We start from the raw sequence: 19480 nt of genomic DNA, 5'->3' as shown, positions 1-19480 counted from the left end.
TAGGTCCAATAACTCCTACAATTACCTGCGGTGGAGATAGAGATCGACGAGATTGGAACTTGAATAGTCTCCTAACGTTAGCATTTGGATGTTTGTGCCTGAAGAAAGGTAGTTAACATTGATAAGTAAGTTGACCGCAAACAAAAAATTGCAGGTGACAATTTTTTGTGACCCCCACCTCAATTTATAGGTATAATTTGGAAAATAAAATCAAACAATCTGTATGCAGAGGATGTAATTAAGTGGGAAATCAAAGCAGATGAGTGGCGAATGCACATAATTTTAGGGCAGGCCTTTGATTGTCGATTTTCTTGGTCTATGTTCCTTCCCCTAAATCTTAACTCATTTTCTCAAATGAAAATTTGCGCCAAAAGTAGCAATTAAGGTTTGAATCCGAAACTGCTTGCATGATTCCGAGACAGGGTGCCAGTGGAACACTGAGTGTTTGTCGCTCGTTTGCTTGTTTAATTTAAATTTTATTTCAGATAATTATGTAAGAAATAAATATCCACTTTTTTGTTGTATTTTTTGGCACCCTAGTTGCGTATCCCAATGACTACTCCTTTTATGGGCAATCCAAAAGGGATCATCGGTGAAGGCAGCTCCAATAACCAGGAAAATGCGTCATTCCAGAGTACCTGGAAGAACAAATGCATCAACAATAACCGCTTCCAGAACACTGTTTAAGGACAAGAAATTTTTCTCATATATCGAATCAATGGTGACAGTGTTTGGCAATTTCGTTCTCCGGTTATTCTTCTTTAAGTGCTCGATAAATTCTAGCCTCTTCGTCGAAGCCCCGATTCTGCGTTGCTCACTCCAAGCCTACAGGATAAAACCAATCATCAGAAAGCAGCCATATAGCAGAGAACGAGAACATTAAAAACAGCGCACTGGTGAATTGATTCAGAATACTATGATGTTTTCGTTCCTTCGCCCAACAAGGAAAAACCAATAGGTTGAGATGTGGTACCAGAGAGAGTTCGGAGAGCAGTATCGCAGGTGTGACGCCGCTGGAATAAGCAATGCAAGTCTTGAGAATGCGAGACACGATCCAGCTCCAGCCAGGTAGATCAACAACCGCACCATCACCATTTGGATCGGGATCTCCTTCGACTTCCAGAAGCTCGGACCTCGCATAGTCGATAAAATCTCAGGAAATAATCTTCCTCCTCCTCCTTCTCTTTGCCTTCTTCTTCCGGTTGAAGATCGATGTCCATGGCAGAATCCTTCTCCATGCCGTGACGAGGCTCAGGAATGCGCCGTTGTTCCCTCTTACTCGCCTCACTACCTGAGAATGGCGGTCTTTCGCTCCAGAAGAGGGACCAAAGAGCCGCTTTGGCGCGATTTTCCTTTTCGTTTTTTCGGAATAGCTTTGGCGCGATTTTCACATTAAAAAAAAAAAACAATTCGCTGGTGTTATGGGCTATAACAGGGCCCGAAGGGCCTAGCCCATATTACCATGATGAAATAGAGCGAAGCACCGCCGGAAGATTTATCCGAGGTATGTAACGTTGCCATGTGTCCCCCATCATTTGGAGAGATTGCGACCAATTATATACTACCTCTGATCCTAATTATAAGAGCTAGTTACTAATTTGAAGAGATTAAAAAAAGATTAAATTAGTTATTTATAATAAATAGATGTTGTCTTTCCTAAAATATCATTGCTAATTAAATGTGTCGGCTAGAATTATCATTGTTAGAAGTACTATCTTGGAAAAAAAATGTATAAATATGATAGACAAAATAGATTAGGTTCTTATATTTAGGACCAAAATAAAATTCAAATAAGATCTTATACTACCTCCGATCCTAATTATAAGAGCCAGTTGACTAATTTGAGGAAATTAAATAAGTAAGTTGAGTTAGTTATTTGTCCTAAATAAGTGTTGTCCTTCCTAAAATATCCTTGCTAATCAAGTATATTAACTAGAACTATAATTATTAGAAGGACTATCTTAAAAAAAATTGAGTAAATATGAGAGACAAAGTGGATTGGGGTCTTATATTTATGACCAAAATAAAAGTCAAACAGGGTCTTATATTAAGGACCGGAGGTAGTATTAAGAACTAGAGGTAGTATATGCCATTGCCATCTATTTCGCCTGCAAGAGGAGTTGAGATCTAAGGCTGTATACATATATTCGTCTTTTTTTTTTTGGGGTATATATATTGTCATGTGTATTTAAATAATAACCGGATAAATTATATATCTTATAGATTTGTTGAAACCATGAATATTTTTTTCAGGCCAACTACAAAATAATTGGCTCACCTTGGATGGCTTTTTTCTCTTAAAAAAATCCATTTTATTTTCTATTCATAATCCAAAATTTTACAATCATCCACTTTTACTTAAGAGGATTATAAATTCATAATCCAAATTTAAACAAGTACGCATAAAAAATAAATAATTTCACTCATAAAAATATAAATAAAAATTAATTAAACGATTTTACCAAAATTAAAACGTCAACAGTTTTGGAGAGTGATATCATCCTATTTTATCTTAATTTAGAAAGTGGATATTAATAGTCTGAAATTACCAATAAGATCGAACACATAACCTTACAAGAAAGCTTTCATGTTAGCGTATTCTGTGAAACTTAAATCATGAAATGGTTATTATATAATCATATTACTCAACTTGATTGGTTTGAGTGAGAGAGTGAGAGCGCACCTGGTTTCTGGTTAACAAAAGGGTAGTGAAATATTTGGGCGAACAACTTGTAAGATATACCAGAGTATGTCTGGTAGAATCAAAATTATTATTTTAAAAGTATTTTTATGACATATAAAATAAATATGTGAAAGAGTTTATCTCGATTTCTAACAAATATTTTTTTAAAAAAATACCTTTTGAATAATCTAAACACCCCAAATTAACATCTAGTTATGTGTTCACACCTGTTGATGCCTTTTGATGCGATTCAAAAACGACATCGCCAGGTCCAGACTTGAACAAAAGCGTTGGAATGGGAAGTGTGGCCTGAGAGCGCTGATAACTAGAAGCGTATCAAGAGTGGTTGAAGGGTCTTTTCGGTTTGACCAAAAATAAACATCTCTTGCGACATTTTGGGGCAGCCTTCCTTTCAAAAATAAAATTCTTTTCTTTTCTTCATTCCCTAGTTTTCTACTCGAGCATATGTTATTTCAGGGTTAACAGACACTTCTTCGTTATTTTATGAGTTATGAATAAACACATTTCACACATTTTCTTATATTTGGTTTTCTTAATGTAAGACGTTTCATTTCATATATCTTCAGCGGGGGTAATTAAGGTAAGAGTAGAAACCATTCATGAACTGCTCCCACTATAATGTATAAGAAAAAACAAGGTTCTGAAAAGGTGATTCTTCCAGTCCCCGTCCACTGGCAACAGGATCTTTTTTGTGATTGAAGGCAAGGGCAAGAAAAAGACTACTCATAGACATGTGGAATAGTTTCAGAAATAAGTCTCAGCAAAGCATGTAGTTTTTCTGCATAATAAAAGACATACATGCTCACTGGAATGCATGATTGTCAAATTCGTAGGGAAAGAGATAAACTCAGACAAATCTGCAGACACCTGAGAGAAAGAAATATAATACACCATGTATTTAATACAAGACCTCATTTGATTTTAATTTGACTCTAAATATAATATTTTAATCCACTTTGTCTCTCATATTTATGTATTTTTTAAGACAGTCCTTCTAATAATGGTAGTTCTAGCCAATATATTTGATTAGTAAGAATATTTTAGAAAAGACAACACCTATTTATTATAAATAACTAATTTAACTTGTTTCTTTAATCTATTTAAATCATTCAACTAGTTCTTATATTTAAAACCGAAACTAGTATTTTATTAAAAGCAACATAGAAGGGAAACTAACTAGTTGATACGGAGTTTTTAACTTTAAACTTAAAAACCAATCTCGGCCCTCTTAAGGCATAACACTATCAATAAGCATCCTTCTCAAAAATTAAACTTGTATTTTTCTTTTTATAAGAATGATACCAATGACTTATTGGTTAATACTGAGACCGTGGAGTTATCCTAACCAATGAGACTTCAAATTTAAACATAAGTAGCAGTTGGTTTAAAAATGTAGAGAGAGTTTGGTGATTCTAATGAATTGTGGTGCCTTATTTGACAACCCTCAAAAATACTCTACCGGTTCTTAATAAAAGTCCTATTTAATTAATTTAATTAGATTAAGAAAGTTAAGCAAGTTAGTTAATTATAAGAAATATAACATATTTAAAACACCATAATTATCTTCCTTAATATCACCTCTTTCTCTTCTATTTGATTATAGTTAAAAGAGTATCCATAGAGATAATTTTAAAAAAATTAATAAATATGAAAAATATATCTAATATTTAGGACTAAAATCAACTCAACAATTACATCGGAAGAGTACTTAAAAAAATATTTTTATGTAAATTGAGATAAAGCTATTATCATATATTAATTTTAAATTTTGTAAAATCACTTTTACAAAGTGAATCCAAACACCCTTTATTAACAATATAACTTATAAATGTAAAAAAAATAAGACTGAAAATAAAACATGGGAATATTCTGACAGTGTCATGCTCCATGTTTTACGCTGCTTTGCATAAGTTGGAATTTTGCGGACGTCTAAAGTAGTGGCTGGCTGGTGATGATGAATTCTGCTGGCACAAGGCAATAATAATCAGAATTGACTAGAGCTAAAAATGAACAGGCTGGCTGCCCTACTTGCTCTGCAGGTAATTATTGATAAGAAAGAAGAGGAGAATACAATATAATATATGTTCACAAGGCTGCTCCCTTCAACGCCGCGTGGATTCATTTCACACTTTCTAGATGTTCCCACATTGATATGAACTGTGTCTGGCTTCGTATCTAGTTGGAATTAATTATTTGTTAAAAGTATGTGTTAACTTTTTTTTAAAGTAACCTTTTAAATAATTTGTATCAAAAATGAAATTTTTTTAATATACACAACTAATAGGGATAATTTATTAAAAAAATGATAATTATGAGACACAAAATAAATTGAAATCTTGTCTTTAGAATCAAAATCAGCCTTTATCTAGTTTATATATAGATATACTCCTCTAGTCCTGTTTATAGGGTAGAAAGATATATTTTTTTGTCTTATTTATAAGTCACTTTATTAAATTTTCAGCACGAATGTACTATTTTGTCTTTCATTTATTATAGTGTAAGTAGTTATCTCTTTTGAAAGGTGTATATATTATTATATTTCAAGGTTTTTTTAATCTGTGTGAAATATATTGAAAGTGCCTTATAAATAGGACTAGAGAAGGATATATTAGGGAGTGGAAGTAATATAACCTTTGTAAAATATTGATAAGCCATAAACAATATAATTTATTTTAAAGATGTCATAAAATGTAATACAATCATATATATATATATATAATATAGCAGTCTCTTCACATGGGTTTCTCCCCATGGTTGCCCCCTCAATCAAGTAAGGATCATTTGGGAGCAGAGATCCTCCGAGACTATAGATCATGTTTAGAAATTAGGAAATTTTACATTTATTTCAAGAAATTCAAAAAAAAAAAAAAAGGAATTAAGTTGAAGAGTGGCTATCATAGGAGTCCAGCTTTTAGTGATAAGAATGGTTGGGTCCTACTCTTTCATTTCATGGCAGAAAATAACCAGGTAACTCCACAAGTTCTAGTTAAGCGGCTCAAACCTTAATCCCTCATGCATACATACATAGAGATAGATGACTAGGATCTTGCGACAAGAGAGAACATGAAACATTAATAGTCGTGAGATTAGCCATATGTGTTCCTATTAGAGTAAGCTAGAGTGTTAAATTCTGAGAATTTATTTGTGATATAGAAAAAATTAAGTTTTGAAATGATCATAATGGAATTTTATCCCATTCAACAAATAAAAATAACTTGATGGACTATCATCCATTTGGATTCCACGGCGTAAAGCCACAATAAAAAACATGTAATTTAAATTATTTATAATATATTATAATAGAACCGTACGTATATCGAAATACGTTTACTGATATAGTAATGCTTGCTTGAGATCACAATTTAAGGCATCTATTTACATAATTCAAGGTAAAATTGTTCTCACATACTTATTTTACATTTCATAAATCATGATTAAAAAACTTGTTTAAAATATTGTACCTCTATTCAAACAAACCCATGTTATAAACTATGCAGATACTGATATATTCATGCAACTAATCGCTGCATCAAATTGATCTTTCCATATAAGAGTAATAAGCGATCGCCATAGAGGTCACCTACAAATGTATGAAGGAATCTCTAGCTCGTACTTCATGATTGAAATAAGTACGAAAACGATTCCTTGAATATAAAACTTCATCAACTCTCCTAAACAATTTAGTTTTTAGAGACAACAAAGTAACTAATTGGTGTGCGAGACTTTATCAGGCATAAGATCATGAGCTAGCAAATTGACAAGAATCACTGAAGATTCAAACTTTTTAATTACCATGGTTTTAGCTAAAGCCTTCGTGTTCCCATAATCCCACAAAGGTGCAAGGCATGCAACCTAGCTTTTTAATGAAACCTGTGATCAACGGAGCCATCTGAACAACTAGAGCCATGTATGTAAACAATATATATGTTCAATTTATCCAACCTTCTTGAGATAGTTCCCGTTGTAAATGTTCTTCAAAGTCCGGAGCTTTGATGCCTTAATGATTCTTGGGGGGCTTGAAAAAACAATATCTCTACCAATGGTTGCATTATTTGAGTAAAGTTTGATGCCTCTATGTTTCCGGGTGGATCAATATAAGCCAATCTTGCATACGTAGGCTAAGAGAAAAAGATATTGAGTTTAATTGGACTGTTTGACCAATTTAATCTAAAACTTTTCTAAGTTCAGCACAATTTTGATCATGTAAAAGTAGGAGTTAGCAGTTACGGCATAATGACAAGTCTTATACCCTAAACATGCACGTCCATTTTGGAAACAATGACTCAATGCCACTTACAGCAATTTTTATTGGAAACATTCTGCTAATGAATATATTGAGAACTTTTATAATAGTAAATGGAATATATATAATTGTAACCAATCAAAATTTACGAAGCTTGGAAATATATAGAGAATTAGACCATATAACTGAATTTGGGTTTAGCTAATAGCACCAAAGAAAAAATTTGATCTTTTGTAGGTATGCCATTTCCAAATCTTTGATTGGTCAGAGAAGAAGCATCGGTATCCATTCTATTGATAACTGATGTTTGAGACTTAACAACTTATATGTCAGCATTGAAGTGAGATTTTTTTTTTTTTGGGCCTGAACATGGAGGTAAGATTGAGAGGCATCTTTGCCACTAGAATAATGCGCCAAGTGCAAAATAATATGAATTAAAACATGCAGTGATAAGCAACACCACTGACCTTAATTATTTTTAACAAAAGAAGTAAAAGAAAAATCTTGCGTAGTTGTAGATGATTGAGATATGTTATATATATATGTATATTTTATGAGGGAACAGGAACAGGGATGGTACCAACTAGCGTTTGAAGTGACAGACTATGGAAGTAGTAAAAAAGTGAAATTGATGACAAAGATTGAGTGAATCATATGGTAAGGAGCCGCAGGAGAATTGCTACCGATTTTGGAAGCAAGGCTTGTTTGATATTGTCCTGATGAAAACGACTATTCCAAACGTTGTCAGCCTTTTATTCTGTGAACGCCAAGTTAGGAGGACGATACCCCACCGTAAGTTTCAACGCACGCATCATCATCATCATCATCAATTCCCATATACGCTGTAAATCTTTATGTGAATGAATAGAATACCAAAAATACGCAAACTCATCATCATCATCGTTAAAGCGATGATAATATAAAGTTCTGAGTACAAATTATTAATGCATGTATATATGTGTATATATAGGAACAATGACGAGAGGCAACAGAAAGAGGTAACTGATAATAACAGAGAGGAAGGTTTGGGTTCATATGCATATTTGAGAGAGGCGATAGAGAGAGAGAGAGATGGTGGATAGAGAGAGGGAAGAAGTAGTAGTGATAAGGGAGTTCGAAGAAGAAAGAGATGTGAAAGTGGTGGGGAAGCTTGAGAGGAACTGTGAGATTGGGACTAAAGAAGGGCTCTCCATCTTTACCAACTTGCTTGCTAATCATCCTTTTTCTAGGATTTGCTTCTACCCTCTTCGTCTCATCTTGGTGCGTCGTCTCTTTCTCTTCCTCTCTCTCTTCACACGTTTATAAAATAGATCACTGTTCATAGTCTGATAAGCAAAAAGGGTGTGTATATATATATATATATATATATATATATGGTTAATTAATTAACGAGTAGTAGTGCAGGTAGCTGAGGTGGTAGAAAGTGGTGAGATTGTAGGAGTGGTTCGAGGATGCATTAAGACAATAGGGTCTCATTATTCAGGGTCACTCTTCAAGATGGGTTCTATACTTGGCCTTCGGGTCTCTCCTACTTATCGGTATATATATTCTACACTCATTTTCGCCCTTCTTTGATCACACACACATTTCTGTTCTTTTTAGGAGGGATGTTATATTGTTTGGTTTTATATAATTTTAGATTAGGTCATGTTTGAACCCCATCCTCTTTTCTGAAGTAATTAACTGATGATGAATCGTCTTTTCTGTGAAGAAGAAAAGGGGTAGGACAAAAGCTAGTGAACTCAGTTGAAGAATGGATGCTAAGAAATGGAGCAGAGTACTCATTCGTTGCCACAGAGAAGAACAACACTGCCTCCACCAACCTATTCTCCCTCAAATGCCACTACCTCAATCTCACTTCTCTCCACATTTTCGTCCACCCCACTACTTTCCCTCCCAGCGGGCACATCGTCTCCGGCGCCGGCGCCACCAGCAGACAGGTCAAAGTACAGAAGCTCAACATAACCCAAGCCATCTCCTTGTACACCAGAACCTTAAAACACAAAGACCTATATCTCACAGACATGGACCTTATCTTGAAAGAGAAGCTCAGCCTCGGCACTTGGGTAGCGTACTACAAAGACGATGGTAATTGGGAACTCGACAATGAAACTAACAATGTTCCAACTTCTTGGATTGTATTTAGCATATGGAACACCTGTGAAGCCTATAAGCTTCAGGTTAGGTCAAAGTATAAGCCATTTAGGGTTTTAATTCACACGACTCTGAACCATGCAAGAGACAAGATCTTCCCTTGTCTGAGAATCCCTGTGAGCGACTCGCTGTCGAGGCCGTTTGGGTTTCTGTTCATGTATGGGCTCCATGGGGAAGGAGACAACCTCGGAGAGCTCATGGAATGTGCGTGGAGGTTCACGTCGAGGTTGGGGGAAAAGATGAAGGACTGTAAAGTCGTTATAACTGAGCTAGGGTTTGGTGATCCTCTCGCAAAGCTCGTGCCTCAGACAGCTTCCATGTCTTGTGTTGATGATCTCTGGTATATTAAGAGGCTTTCACGACAGAGTGATGAGGATGAGGATGAACTGTTGATGAAGGGGCAAGTGAGGAATGTGTTTGTTGATCCTAGGGATTTTTAGGTATATTCAGCCACAGAACTACTGCTAAGTTGACCGAAATATAATGGCTAAGTCAAAAATAATTTGGCTGATCTTATAATATACATGCGTATTTAATGTGTGTATATTTATATATGTATGAAGTCGTCTCTGCTAATTCAACCAAACGTAAGTACCATTTTCGTTATTATTAGCGATGATTTGGCTCATGCAATTTTCCCGCATTGACAGAAATATCAAATATTACCTCCGGTCCTTAATACAAGACCTTGTTTAATTTTTATTTTGGCATTAAATATAAGACATTATTTGACTTTTATTTTGATCCTAAATATAAGATCACAATCCACTTTGTCTTTCATATTTATGTATTTTTTCTTAAAATAGTCCTTCTAACAATAATACTTCTAACCAATATGATTAGTAAAGATATTTTAGGAAAGACAATACCTATTTATTACAAATAACTAACTTAATTTTGTTCTTTAATCTTTTCAAATTAGTCAACTAGTTTTTATAAATACAACAAAAAGTAGTATGTAATAGTAATAATATAAAGGCAGCGTGCCAGCGTCCACTGTGTCAATGAACAGTGATCATATTACATGCGTGTATCGGATAAAGTCCTATTAGAAATTAAAGCACGACACAAGCTTTCACGCGCGAGCACATCATTCATCAAATCGAATCAATTAAGTTTCTCAATCATTCTTTAATATTATTTTAAACAGTTTGATGGTTACCCTTTCGTTCTTTGATTTTGGTGTGGATGAGAGAGAAATGAACGGTACATTAAGAATCTTAAATCAAAACAGAAGCTTACGGCAACGCCCTAGCCCCTATAGCTCAGTGGTAGAGCGTCAGTCTTGTAAACTGAAGGTCTGTAGTTCGATCCTGCATGGGGGCATCTTCTTTTCCTTTTTCTCTTCTTCGTCCGTTCCCGGCCTCCACCCCAGGTCCCAGCAGCATGGATGTTAGATGGGCGTATATCCCCCCCCCCCCTTCTTGTTTTGAGTTTTTGTCGGCTTTGTATCAGAATGAACCGGCCCAATGACCATCTTCAATGCTCCCACCACAAGGCAACATTTCAATGCCTCAACTTTTTTTTTTTTTTTTTAACCAGCACATTTCAATACCTCCACTTAATCAATCAGGTCTTTTACATTTATATATTTTGAAAAATCATGCAAAATAGCATGAATAAATTAAACCTATATCACTTTTTTTTGAAGAAAAAATTATTTTATATCTCTTTCAATATTACACATAAATAATGGATGTAAAAGAATTTGTATCACCAATCTAAAATATGTTCGAATTGCTCCCAGCTCCCGCCACCCCACCTAATGTTAGCTAACAGTCGAATATGAGCCTTTAACAAGAAGACAACATGGGAATAAGTTTGGACACTCATCTTATATGAATGGTCTAGATGTAATTTTTTTTTATTTTTTCAAATAATTTTTTAAAAAAAACTAAAAATCATTAATTGAAAATTCTAAATCTAAGCTGTTCAGATTAGTTCTAGATGACCCAGATATGATGAATATCACTCTTGAGCACCAAACGAGGTCCCAAGACACAGGCACAACAATCAAAGTCTTGATATTTGATATATCCACAAGTTCATCAGACCAAAACCAGTGAGGTTTACCAAAACTCCAATCTGCAGTAAGTTGCTGCCCCAGTTGGAAGTACTGGGCACGTCTTTAAAGACGACTTCCCTAAAAGGGAAAAATAATAACAAAATACGAAGAAATGATAGCATTTCAGCAAAAAAGCAATGACTGCCATTTAGAAATGGGCGTGATTATATCAGGAATGTCAGATTTATTTACAATCCTAGCAATACAGAGCTTTCAACAAATTCTCCCTGATATCTAGGCCGTGGAGACCTTATTCCTTGCCAAAGTGTGGTAAAAATGTCAAATCATTTATAATCGCATTTTGCCAAGAAAATAAAACTCGGAGCAAAAAATCGTGGATCACCTCATTATATTTTGCCTACCAATCTGTCAAAATTGAAGGACAAAGAAGCCCTTGAACTGCTGCAGGAATTCAATTACCACCCCAGCGCCGCTTCCGAAGTGGCCTCAGGTGCTTCGTTTCATCTGTACCAACTACCAAGTTATCATCAGGCTTCATACTCTTCTCTTCTTTTTTCAATGCAATAGGCTCCTTAAAGCGCTCTCTACGTTTCTCCATCTTAGCTAATGTCGCAAGAAGCCTTTGGTTATCAAAACCACCTATATTGCTGTCCAGCTCAGAATTATTTTCATTGGGAGGCATCCTCTTCTTCTCGCAGCCAGTCAGTGCTTCGCCCTCAGAAAGATCCCTTTTGTTCATAGAAGGCACCACGCATGGCTCTTCTGTCACCATCTGACCTTCCTCCGCTTCTAAACTTTTATGCTCCTTATCTGGAATGCTATGAAGCCTTTTCCTACCACTATGGCTACTCTCAAATTCTGGAGCTTTCTCGTTATGGGATTTATATAAACCCATAGAAGTTGTCCGCTTCTTGGAAATGCCCTGACCCAAGTTTTCAATCCTCCCACTGCACATCAAACTTCTAGTTCGGGAACTCCTTCCATGAAACTGCAGAATCAGTGATGAGCACGCCACAAATTTAACTTATTATACTTGGGATATCAAACAAACACAAGAATAATTTCAACACATCTAACAGATTAAGGCCACTGATGCTATACATGTGCATTATGTATTGCATAACAAGCGAAACAACGGCTAGAATGCATGGTGGATGTAATTTACAGAGTTGGATTCTCAAAAGTAAACACAAAAACTCAAAAGAATGCTCATAAGAAGAAACTAATCATCAAAGTCACAACATAATAAAACATCAGAAAAATATGCTGAAACCACATACTAAAATTGAAAGATCTGCCACACTGTCCAATCCACGAGCATAAGCTCGACATAAAACAAGATATAATAACCTACAAAACCATCTCTCTCCACATTCATTGATAAACAGAGATGAATAAATGCACCACAAAACAATTTCTTCCTTTGTTCAGTCTACAGAAAGACCAATTCCATTATGAAAAATTGCACAATTCAATAGGCTGTCAAATTTTACACAAATCATCTGATCATGTAAAGCAGGATTCATTTAATACGGATCAATGAGATCAATGTCTTTCCAAACAAATCCACAGGAAGAATCAACCTGCGGGCCCACTATTACATTTGAAGAGCTAAAACTAAAACCAAATAAAATAGTCAGACTGCAAAAGCTGGCAACTAGGGACTAGCAACGGGTCAGTGTACATATAGTTCATGGAGCTATAATAGTAGATGCCATCCTTTATCCACAACGCCTTTAGAAAATGTTAAGGCTCCAAAATTGGTACAAATCTGTAACTACAAGTTTCATTAGCAACATACTTCTATTTGAACACTAATGCAGACTTTTAAAGGCACGGTACCATTATGAAACTCTTTAGTAGGTTGGCCTAAAAGATGAAACTAGCAAGTAGAACATGCACTACTACAATTATGTGGTCGTATACTATTCAAGCTGGAAAGAAGATAGTATCACCCATTTTTCTTTCTTGCCTCCAAAGATAAAGGTAAGATGAACATAAAGTATCAAAGCATGTCAAACAAACTCTACAGAGAAAAATATATATAAAACTCGGTAAGATTGCATGATATGAAACCAGCATTATTTTTACTCTGGATAAACTCAAGAGATGACAAGAGCTTTCTCAGGGGCATATTGAATGTCTATTTGTAAACGATTAAGGCCATTAGGCATAATAGTCAAAGTACAACTGCCACCTTCGACTCTTCATCTTCTCTTTCAAATGCAATATATCATTGCAAATGAAAATTGTTATTGTTGTTTCTTGCTCATGCCCCCTCTTTTTTCTTTTTTTCCTGGTAAATATTGCTTTGTACAGGGTTCTTTATTTCTTAGGACTTCTTTTCTTACCTGGTTGGATGGGATAAAGTTAACAAAAAGAATTAAATTAAATAGCCCAACAGATGTGGAGTAGCTCATATGTACAAGTATGGCAGTACAGGTTCTTAACCATAGGTTCCCCAAGGTTACCTTTCCATCCCCTTTAACAAAGTCAATTGTATTCCAGCACTTTGCTTGCCCACGCTTATCACTACAGGTAATCTTATAGCCTCTTTTTACATAATTGTCACTATCTCTCCTTGGCATATGTAAGTAATCATGCTGGAATTGTATATCATCAATTTCCATCTCATCATGCAGAGATTCATATCTTGCACGAGTCCCTTTATGCCAAGATGTTTCCTCATAGGACAATGCTTCCTCATCAGCATGAAATGTATCATGATGCCTTAAAATAACATCATCCTCAATCCAGTCCAGGACTTCGGATGGGGAACTGTATCTTCTACTCCCCAACTCACATCCTTTTGAAGGATAGATCATAAAATCTCCATCGTTTGAAGCATCAATATTTTTACGATACCAGTCACTGCCTCTGCCATCCCTAGCGGGTCTATGTCTCTCATGACCCCTAATAGATTCACTTACTCCTGTTTGATACACATAGTTCTTCTGAGAGTCTGGATAAAATTGTCTACAATAGGGCAAATTTGAAGTCTGATGACAAGCGTATTCCTGACATTTATCCTCAATTCTCCCAGACCATAAGCTGTTTAATTCTAATGAAGGCCTGAAATGATGTCTTGCCTTTCTGACAGATCTTTTCCGTTCTATAAACTGATGTTCATATTTACTATCTAATAATTCCACTTCTCTCTCAATAGAAGTGGTATAGCTTTTGTCTATGAAGTCAAGCCCGCACTCATCAAACCAATTATCTTTATCACTGTTTCTGTCCCTCAAATAGGGCTTCTCATGCTTTCTTCTCCTCTGAATATTCCTCTCCCTGGCAGGTGAAGAGCAACGTCTTGACATAAATTTCCTGGATTCCCTATAAGACAGAGGACTCAATTCACCAGCAGAGTATCCTCCATCAGCATGATACCAACCTTGTTCGCAGTCATCATGATCCTTCTTCACAGTTCTATGTTCAAAAAGACAATCCCTCTCATCCCAGTCCCTTCTGAAATCTCGGTTTGTATGCTCTCTAAAGCTGTCATGATCTTCCCCATACCAAGATCTAGCGTGAACAGCGTGAGCCATATCATCAACTACCTTTTCATCATCATAGTGGTAGGATTGTTCTGTTTCCCCACAACATGAAACATCTCTTCTCTTATGACCGCCATAATCTTGCAGTTGTACGTTCTTCCTTCTATAATTAAGAAATTCGGTATCAAGGAGAGACAGCTCCCTAGCATCAGACACAGGCTTGGAGAAGGCGTCATATTTCTTACTGAATTTATGCAGTTTAGAATGAGGGTCATGGCTATGGTTTAGAGGCCTCCATTCTCGTCGAATTGGACCACTTTTTCTAGAATAATAATCCATATTTTCTGGTTTTCTGTTGAAATTGCTGTTCTTTAGGATCTTACGATCCGATGATGCAGACTCTTTCAAGTCTGTAGCAGATTTTTCCAACTGCCTTCTTTGGTTGTGCCTTATCTCATTGTCAGCATGTACACTGTTTTCAGATCCACTGTCAGAATAGGAAGTCAAGCTAAGGTCGTGGTCACCAAATGATAGTTGTGATTCAATCAAGCATTGATCAGTGGTGCAAGCTTCCTCTGCTTTTAACTCATCTTCTGATGCTTCTGCAGAATCTTCTGAACGTTTCTCCATCTGATCCTGATGTTCCTTTTTACCAACACCAGAAACTGGATCTTTTCTGTAAAATTCAGGGTCCTATTAGCAAAATTATTTAACAACTACTTAGCTCCAAAAGAGAACATTTAATTAAGAATTTAAATAATAAATTCTGTTTCCAGTAAAGGAGAAAAGCTATGATCGCATACAACCAAAGATTATCCACATAATGTGAATTACTATACGTTTAGGATGAAAATTAAATGTGCCAGCGTTGGATATTATTCCTTTCCATTAATTGGGAAAAATCTTAGCAAGGAACAGAAAAACTTGAGGAGCTATAACGGGAAACATTTCTAGTCAGTGCCCAGAAAACTTAACTGATATATACTAGAATAACGATATAAATATGGAATTTTGTTTAGAAACTTCTTTTTTTGGTTTTCTATAGGAATACTCATAGGTGACCAGCCATCTATATTATAAATAACAGCAAAAAAATAAATAAATGTTCCACACTCTTGTCAGCTTAGTGGCGAGGCTGTATATTTGCAATTCAAAGGATCTTGGTTGAAACATGCCTGGGCACTCCTTCACAATATTTGTTGATGATTACATGGGGGCTTTAAATGTAAGCCACATCGTCCATCAACAAAACCAGTGGACTTAGCCGGTTCATCAGTCTATTAGAAAACCGGCCAGTCCTATATAATGGTCAAAACTATGTTTCGAAATGCCAATTCTCAAAGAGCATAAGCTAAGAACAACAAAAGAACAAGCAAGGAAGGGGGAAAGACTACCAAAAAAAATTATAAATATTTTTTTCAAAATTACAGCCTTATATTTTCAAACTCTGTTTCAAAAGATGCTGCCTGATTCTCAAATTCCACATACTTAGCTGTACGTTGAACATCAAAAATGCATATGGCAAACTAAAACAGATGTAATTCCTAGAATACTCGAGAACATATATTAAATAAAAAGGAATTACTAGAATTCAGTATCTGACAAACCGCAGACCTTTCCTCAGTGGAAGAGTCTTCTGAATTTTTAACATCTTCCAATAGCTCTTGAGAGACCTCATTGTCATGTTTGCTGAGAGAACTGGGGATATTTACATTATTGCCTGCACCAAATTCCCCCACTTCACATAACTCTTGCACATTGCTATTGCCAGAACCAGAATAACCATCAGAGGATTCGAGCACCTTGATCTGCTCAAAACCCACCCAAGTTAATCCAAAGATAAATGGCAGCTAAAGAACAAGAATTTTGGGAAACTTGAGGGTAAACACCTGTATCACCACATCAGAATCCCTAAAGCGTGGACGTCTTATATCCATGGATGGTTGGCGCTCAAACATGCTCTCCTCAACCTGAATTGCTCTGCCTTTTGGCTGAATTACCAAAAGTCAGTCAGTAAAAGAGCCCAAACATGTATTTGAATGCAACAGTTGAGAAGGTAGCTTAAATCAACGTATAAAACATCAAAGTTGGATGTAATTAATAACATGTCATCATACCAGCTCACATACCATAGAAAGAGAAGGTAAACTCCCAGATACAGATTGTTCAGTTTGCTCTCTTGTGGCATCCTGAAATATTTTGGCAGGTAAGGATAGGTCAAGTGAACTTTAGCACAACACAACCTGTAAATCTATTAACCATTTTTCTACATGTCATCACACACCAGATTAATTTTTGAAGACCCATTAACAGCACTACCAGTTTGCGTGGATGCTTCCCAAAGTTGCTCCTGCATACAATTTAAGTGCATGATTCTTTTAAATAAGCTTTGCAAGAACCTTCAAACGAAACAAAATGCCACTATTTTATCCATGAAAGCATTAAAGTTTGATAAATGAAGGTCTGCACTCCAGTCTGCTAAAAACAACATGCATCAAATTATTGTTAGAACTTGAGATTCCTAACTCACAATTTACTCACCAGTGATGCACAGTAGTTCTTCCAAGAGTTCTCATCAAAACCAAAATTGAAATAATCTGTTATGTCAACTCCAAGGGTTCTCCATGGCTTCTCCTCTAATGTATCAATGTTTACATCAAATATACTCCTGTTATGGGGAAAAATAGAATGGAGGAAGTTAAGATATTTGAATGCCAAATTGAACATAGCATAAAAATTTTATTATTACTGTAAAACTAAGAATCATGTCGTGTAATTATAGGCTACAAATAGAACCAATATTTATATACTCACCAGTGCCAAGGAAGATACGATTGGTATCCACATTGAACCACCATTGGATTTGCCGCAGCACATACATGTGCAATGCGAGAGGAGCTTGATAACTGTTTCTGGATAGATGAATTACCATTGCGCCCACCTTTAGTATAGGGAGAAGGATAGGAAACCAGCCCCATAGACTTGTTGACTTTCATATTGTTCACTAGCGCTGAACCTCTCCTTACATACTACAGAAATGAAAATAGAAATAAGGAACAAAACTTGAACGCCTTTAAACATTAATCTCCTGTGTCAGTTGCAAAACTAATGCCACATGGCCCAATATGATGGAAGATGAAGCAAAAATATATTGTAGACCTTTAATTGCGAAAACAGAAAAAGGTCAAAGGGGAAAATATCATCGCTCCCCACTTGGAATAATTCAGAGACATACGACCTCAAAAGTAGGCAGTTATTTTGTTTTTAGTATCATTCTGTCAAATTATGAGTTTCTCATAATGGATAAAAAAAAATTTGGCTCTAACTAGTTGAAGCGCTGATGTGAAGTGTGTCCTTGGTTTAGGCAATAGTCAGTCACCATAATCTTTTGAATTACATCTTCTTCGAGTATCATGCTTGTTATCTAAATCCAGTCAAGTAGACGCTGTTTACAGGGAGAAAATTTTATATATAATTCATGAAACCTGACTTGTTCTACATTTGTACTAACTGGAAACAAATTAAACTAGATATTTCATAATTACAAACAGTCCATAAAGAGCTACTACCTTATGGTGAAAAAACTGTGATTTGTATCCTCCTTTCAGCCCACTTCTAGTATGAACTTCCAGTCCATTGGAACTTACCAGTTCAGCTCCATCAGCCAGTTGATCTCCGCACTTCCCATTCCTAACCAAATTGCTACCCTCAGTGAGGCCTACAGCTTCATCACTGTCATCCTCATCATAACCAACCCCTCTCACAACTCCCTCGTTCCAAACAGCCCCCACTGGGAAACGCGGGCAATCCTCATCGTTCAACAATATATTCAAATCATCCTCACTGTCACTTCCAATATAATCATCATTCGCCTCCTTATCATCATTGGACTCCGAAACCTGACCGCCAGAATGTGTTGATTCGCCACATTCAGCATCAACTTTCATTGCGTCCGAGACAAAATCCTCCCTAAGCTTAGCATCTTGACTCCTCGTGTCATCACTACCATCATCTTCTTCGGGTTCTATGTACAACCGAGCAAAATCGGGCACGTCATCAGCAGCTGAAGTCCCGTGAACTTCAACGTCAGCGTAAAGTTCTCCAAAATCATCGTCAAAGTCTTCCATTTCTATCAACAAAACTCAGAGACAAAGGAAAGGTAATCGTTGGGGCTTAGGAAGATTAGGATCTTCCATTAGTGATGATAAGGTTGACGAGGGATATCCGGTTGAAGAGCCTTACAGTCCCTTCCAGGCTGAGGGCAGGGAGCAGTGAAGTATGCTCACTCGCACTAAATATCTTTGAACCAAAACCCCCTGGGGACCTTAAACCCTAGCTGATGGGATGACGAGGCAAAAAGCTAATTTTGTCATTTTTCAATCTGAGAGTAAAGAGAGCTCATCGTCCGTTCTTTTTAATTTTATTTTTATTATGAGGTAAATTATATATATATGAATAATATTAATTTTTTAAGTTTGAAAAATTTATGAAATTTAAAGAAAGTGTGAACATGTGTTTCAATAAATTATATTTTCAATAAAATCAATATTATTTTTACAATATTTTGATCATATATGAACTTAAATATATTTGTGTATATTTTACAAAAAAAGTTTATATAATTAAAGTATAAATTAACAAAAATAAAAATAATTCATTTTTTTTGATAAATTTATATAAAGTTCTTTTTCTTTTTCTTTTTCTTTTTTTAACTAGCAATTTGCATAAGGTTCGTAAACAAGCACAAAATGTCAGGCAACGTAAATCCCAAGTAATTTTAATTTCAAGATTGTTGTGTCACGCAGACATATTTATTATACAAGCTTTTAAATTCTTACCATGGACTGGACTTTTGGCTT

General features: G+C 35.7%; 3 protein-coding genes and 1 non-coding gene across 7 annotated transcripts; 2 read left to right on the top strand and 2 right to left on the bottom strand.

Annotated features, from left to right (window-relative positions):
- Positions 1–25: 25 nt before the first annotated feature.
- LOC114718863 (uncharacterized) lies at positions 26–1521 on the bottom strand (the record flags this gene model as incomplete). The annotated part of the gene is made up of 5 exons (XM_028904307.1): positions 1462–1521; positions 1190–1373; positions 974–1116; positions 639–825; positions 26–98 (listed from the first exon to the last, which is right to left on the bottom strand). Coding segments are annotated over exons 1-5 (647 nt in total), but the record flags the coding sequence as incomplete, so codon positions are not given.
- Positions 1522–8018: 6497 nt separating this feature from the next.
- LOC114718862 (probable N-acetyltransferase HLS1) lies at positions 8019–9541 on the top strand. Its single transcript, XM_028904306.1, has 3 exons — positions 8019–8207; positions 8352–8485; positions 8659–9541. The coding sequence occupies exons 1-3, from the start codon at positions 8019–8021 to the stop codon at positions 9539–9541; spliced, it is 1206 nt and encodes a 401-aa protein (XP_028760139.1).
- An 814-nt stretch (positions 9542–10355) lies between these two features.
- Positions 10356–10427, top strand: TRNAT-UGU (transfer RNA threonine (anticodon UGU)). Its single transcript has one exon. It is a non-coding gene; the product is annotated as a tRNA-Thr (tRNA).
- Positions 10428–11287: 860 nt separating this feature from the next.
- LOC114718871 (FIP1[III]-like protein) lies at positions 11288–18886 on the bottom strand. Of its 4 annotated transcripts, none has more exons than XM_028904317.1 (9): positions 18191–18886; positions 17436–17650; positions 17163–17289; positions 16906–16971; positions 16739–16810; positions 16511–16612; positions 16236–16429; positions 13599–15297; positions 11288–12115 (listed from the first exon to the last, which is right to left on the bottom strand). In XM_028904317.1, the coding sequence occupies exons 1-9, from the start codon at positions 18746–18748 to the stop codon at positions 11579–11581; spliced, it is 3570 nt and encodes a 1189-aa protein (XP_028760150.1). In that variant the 5' UTR covers positions 18749–18886; the 3' UTR covers positions 11288–11578. The 4 variants fall into 4 exon arrangements, with proteins under 4 accessions (XP_028760150.1, XP_028760151.1, XP_028760152.1 ...); XM_028904318.1 differs by having other exon boundaries at positions 16751–16810; XM_028904319.1 differs by having other exon boundaries at positions 18269–18886.
- Positions 18887–19480: the final 594 nt, after the last annotated feature.

Source organism: Neltuma alba, unplaced genomic scaffold (assembly GCF_004799145.2).
Source record: "Neltuma alba isolate B1F8T4 unplaced genomic scaffold, ASM479914v2 tig00011874_pilon, whole genome shotgun sequence".
In the NCBI taxonomy this organism is placed as follows: domain Eukaryota; kingdom Viridiplantae; phylum Streptophyta; class Magnoliopsida; order Fabales; family Fabaceae; genus Neltuma; species Neltuma alba.
The sequence above is the reverse complement of the archived record's forward strand: the minus strand, read 5'-3'. Positions and strand labels throughout refer to the sequence as shown.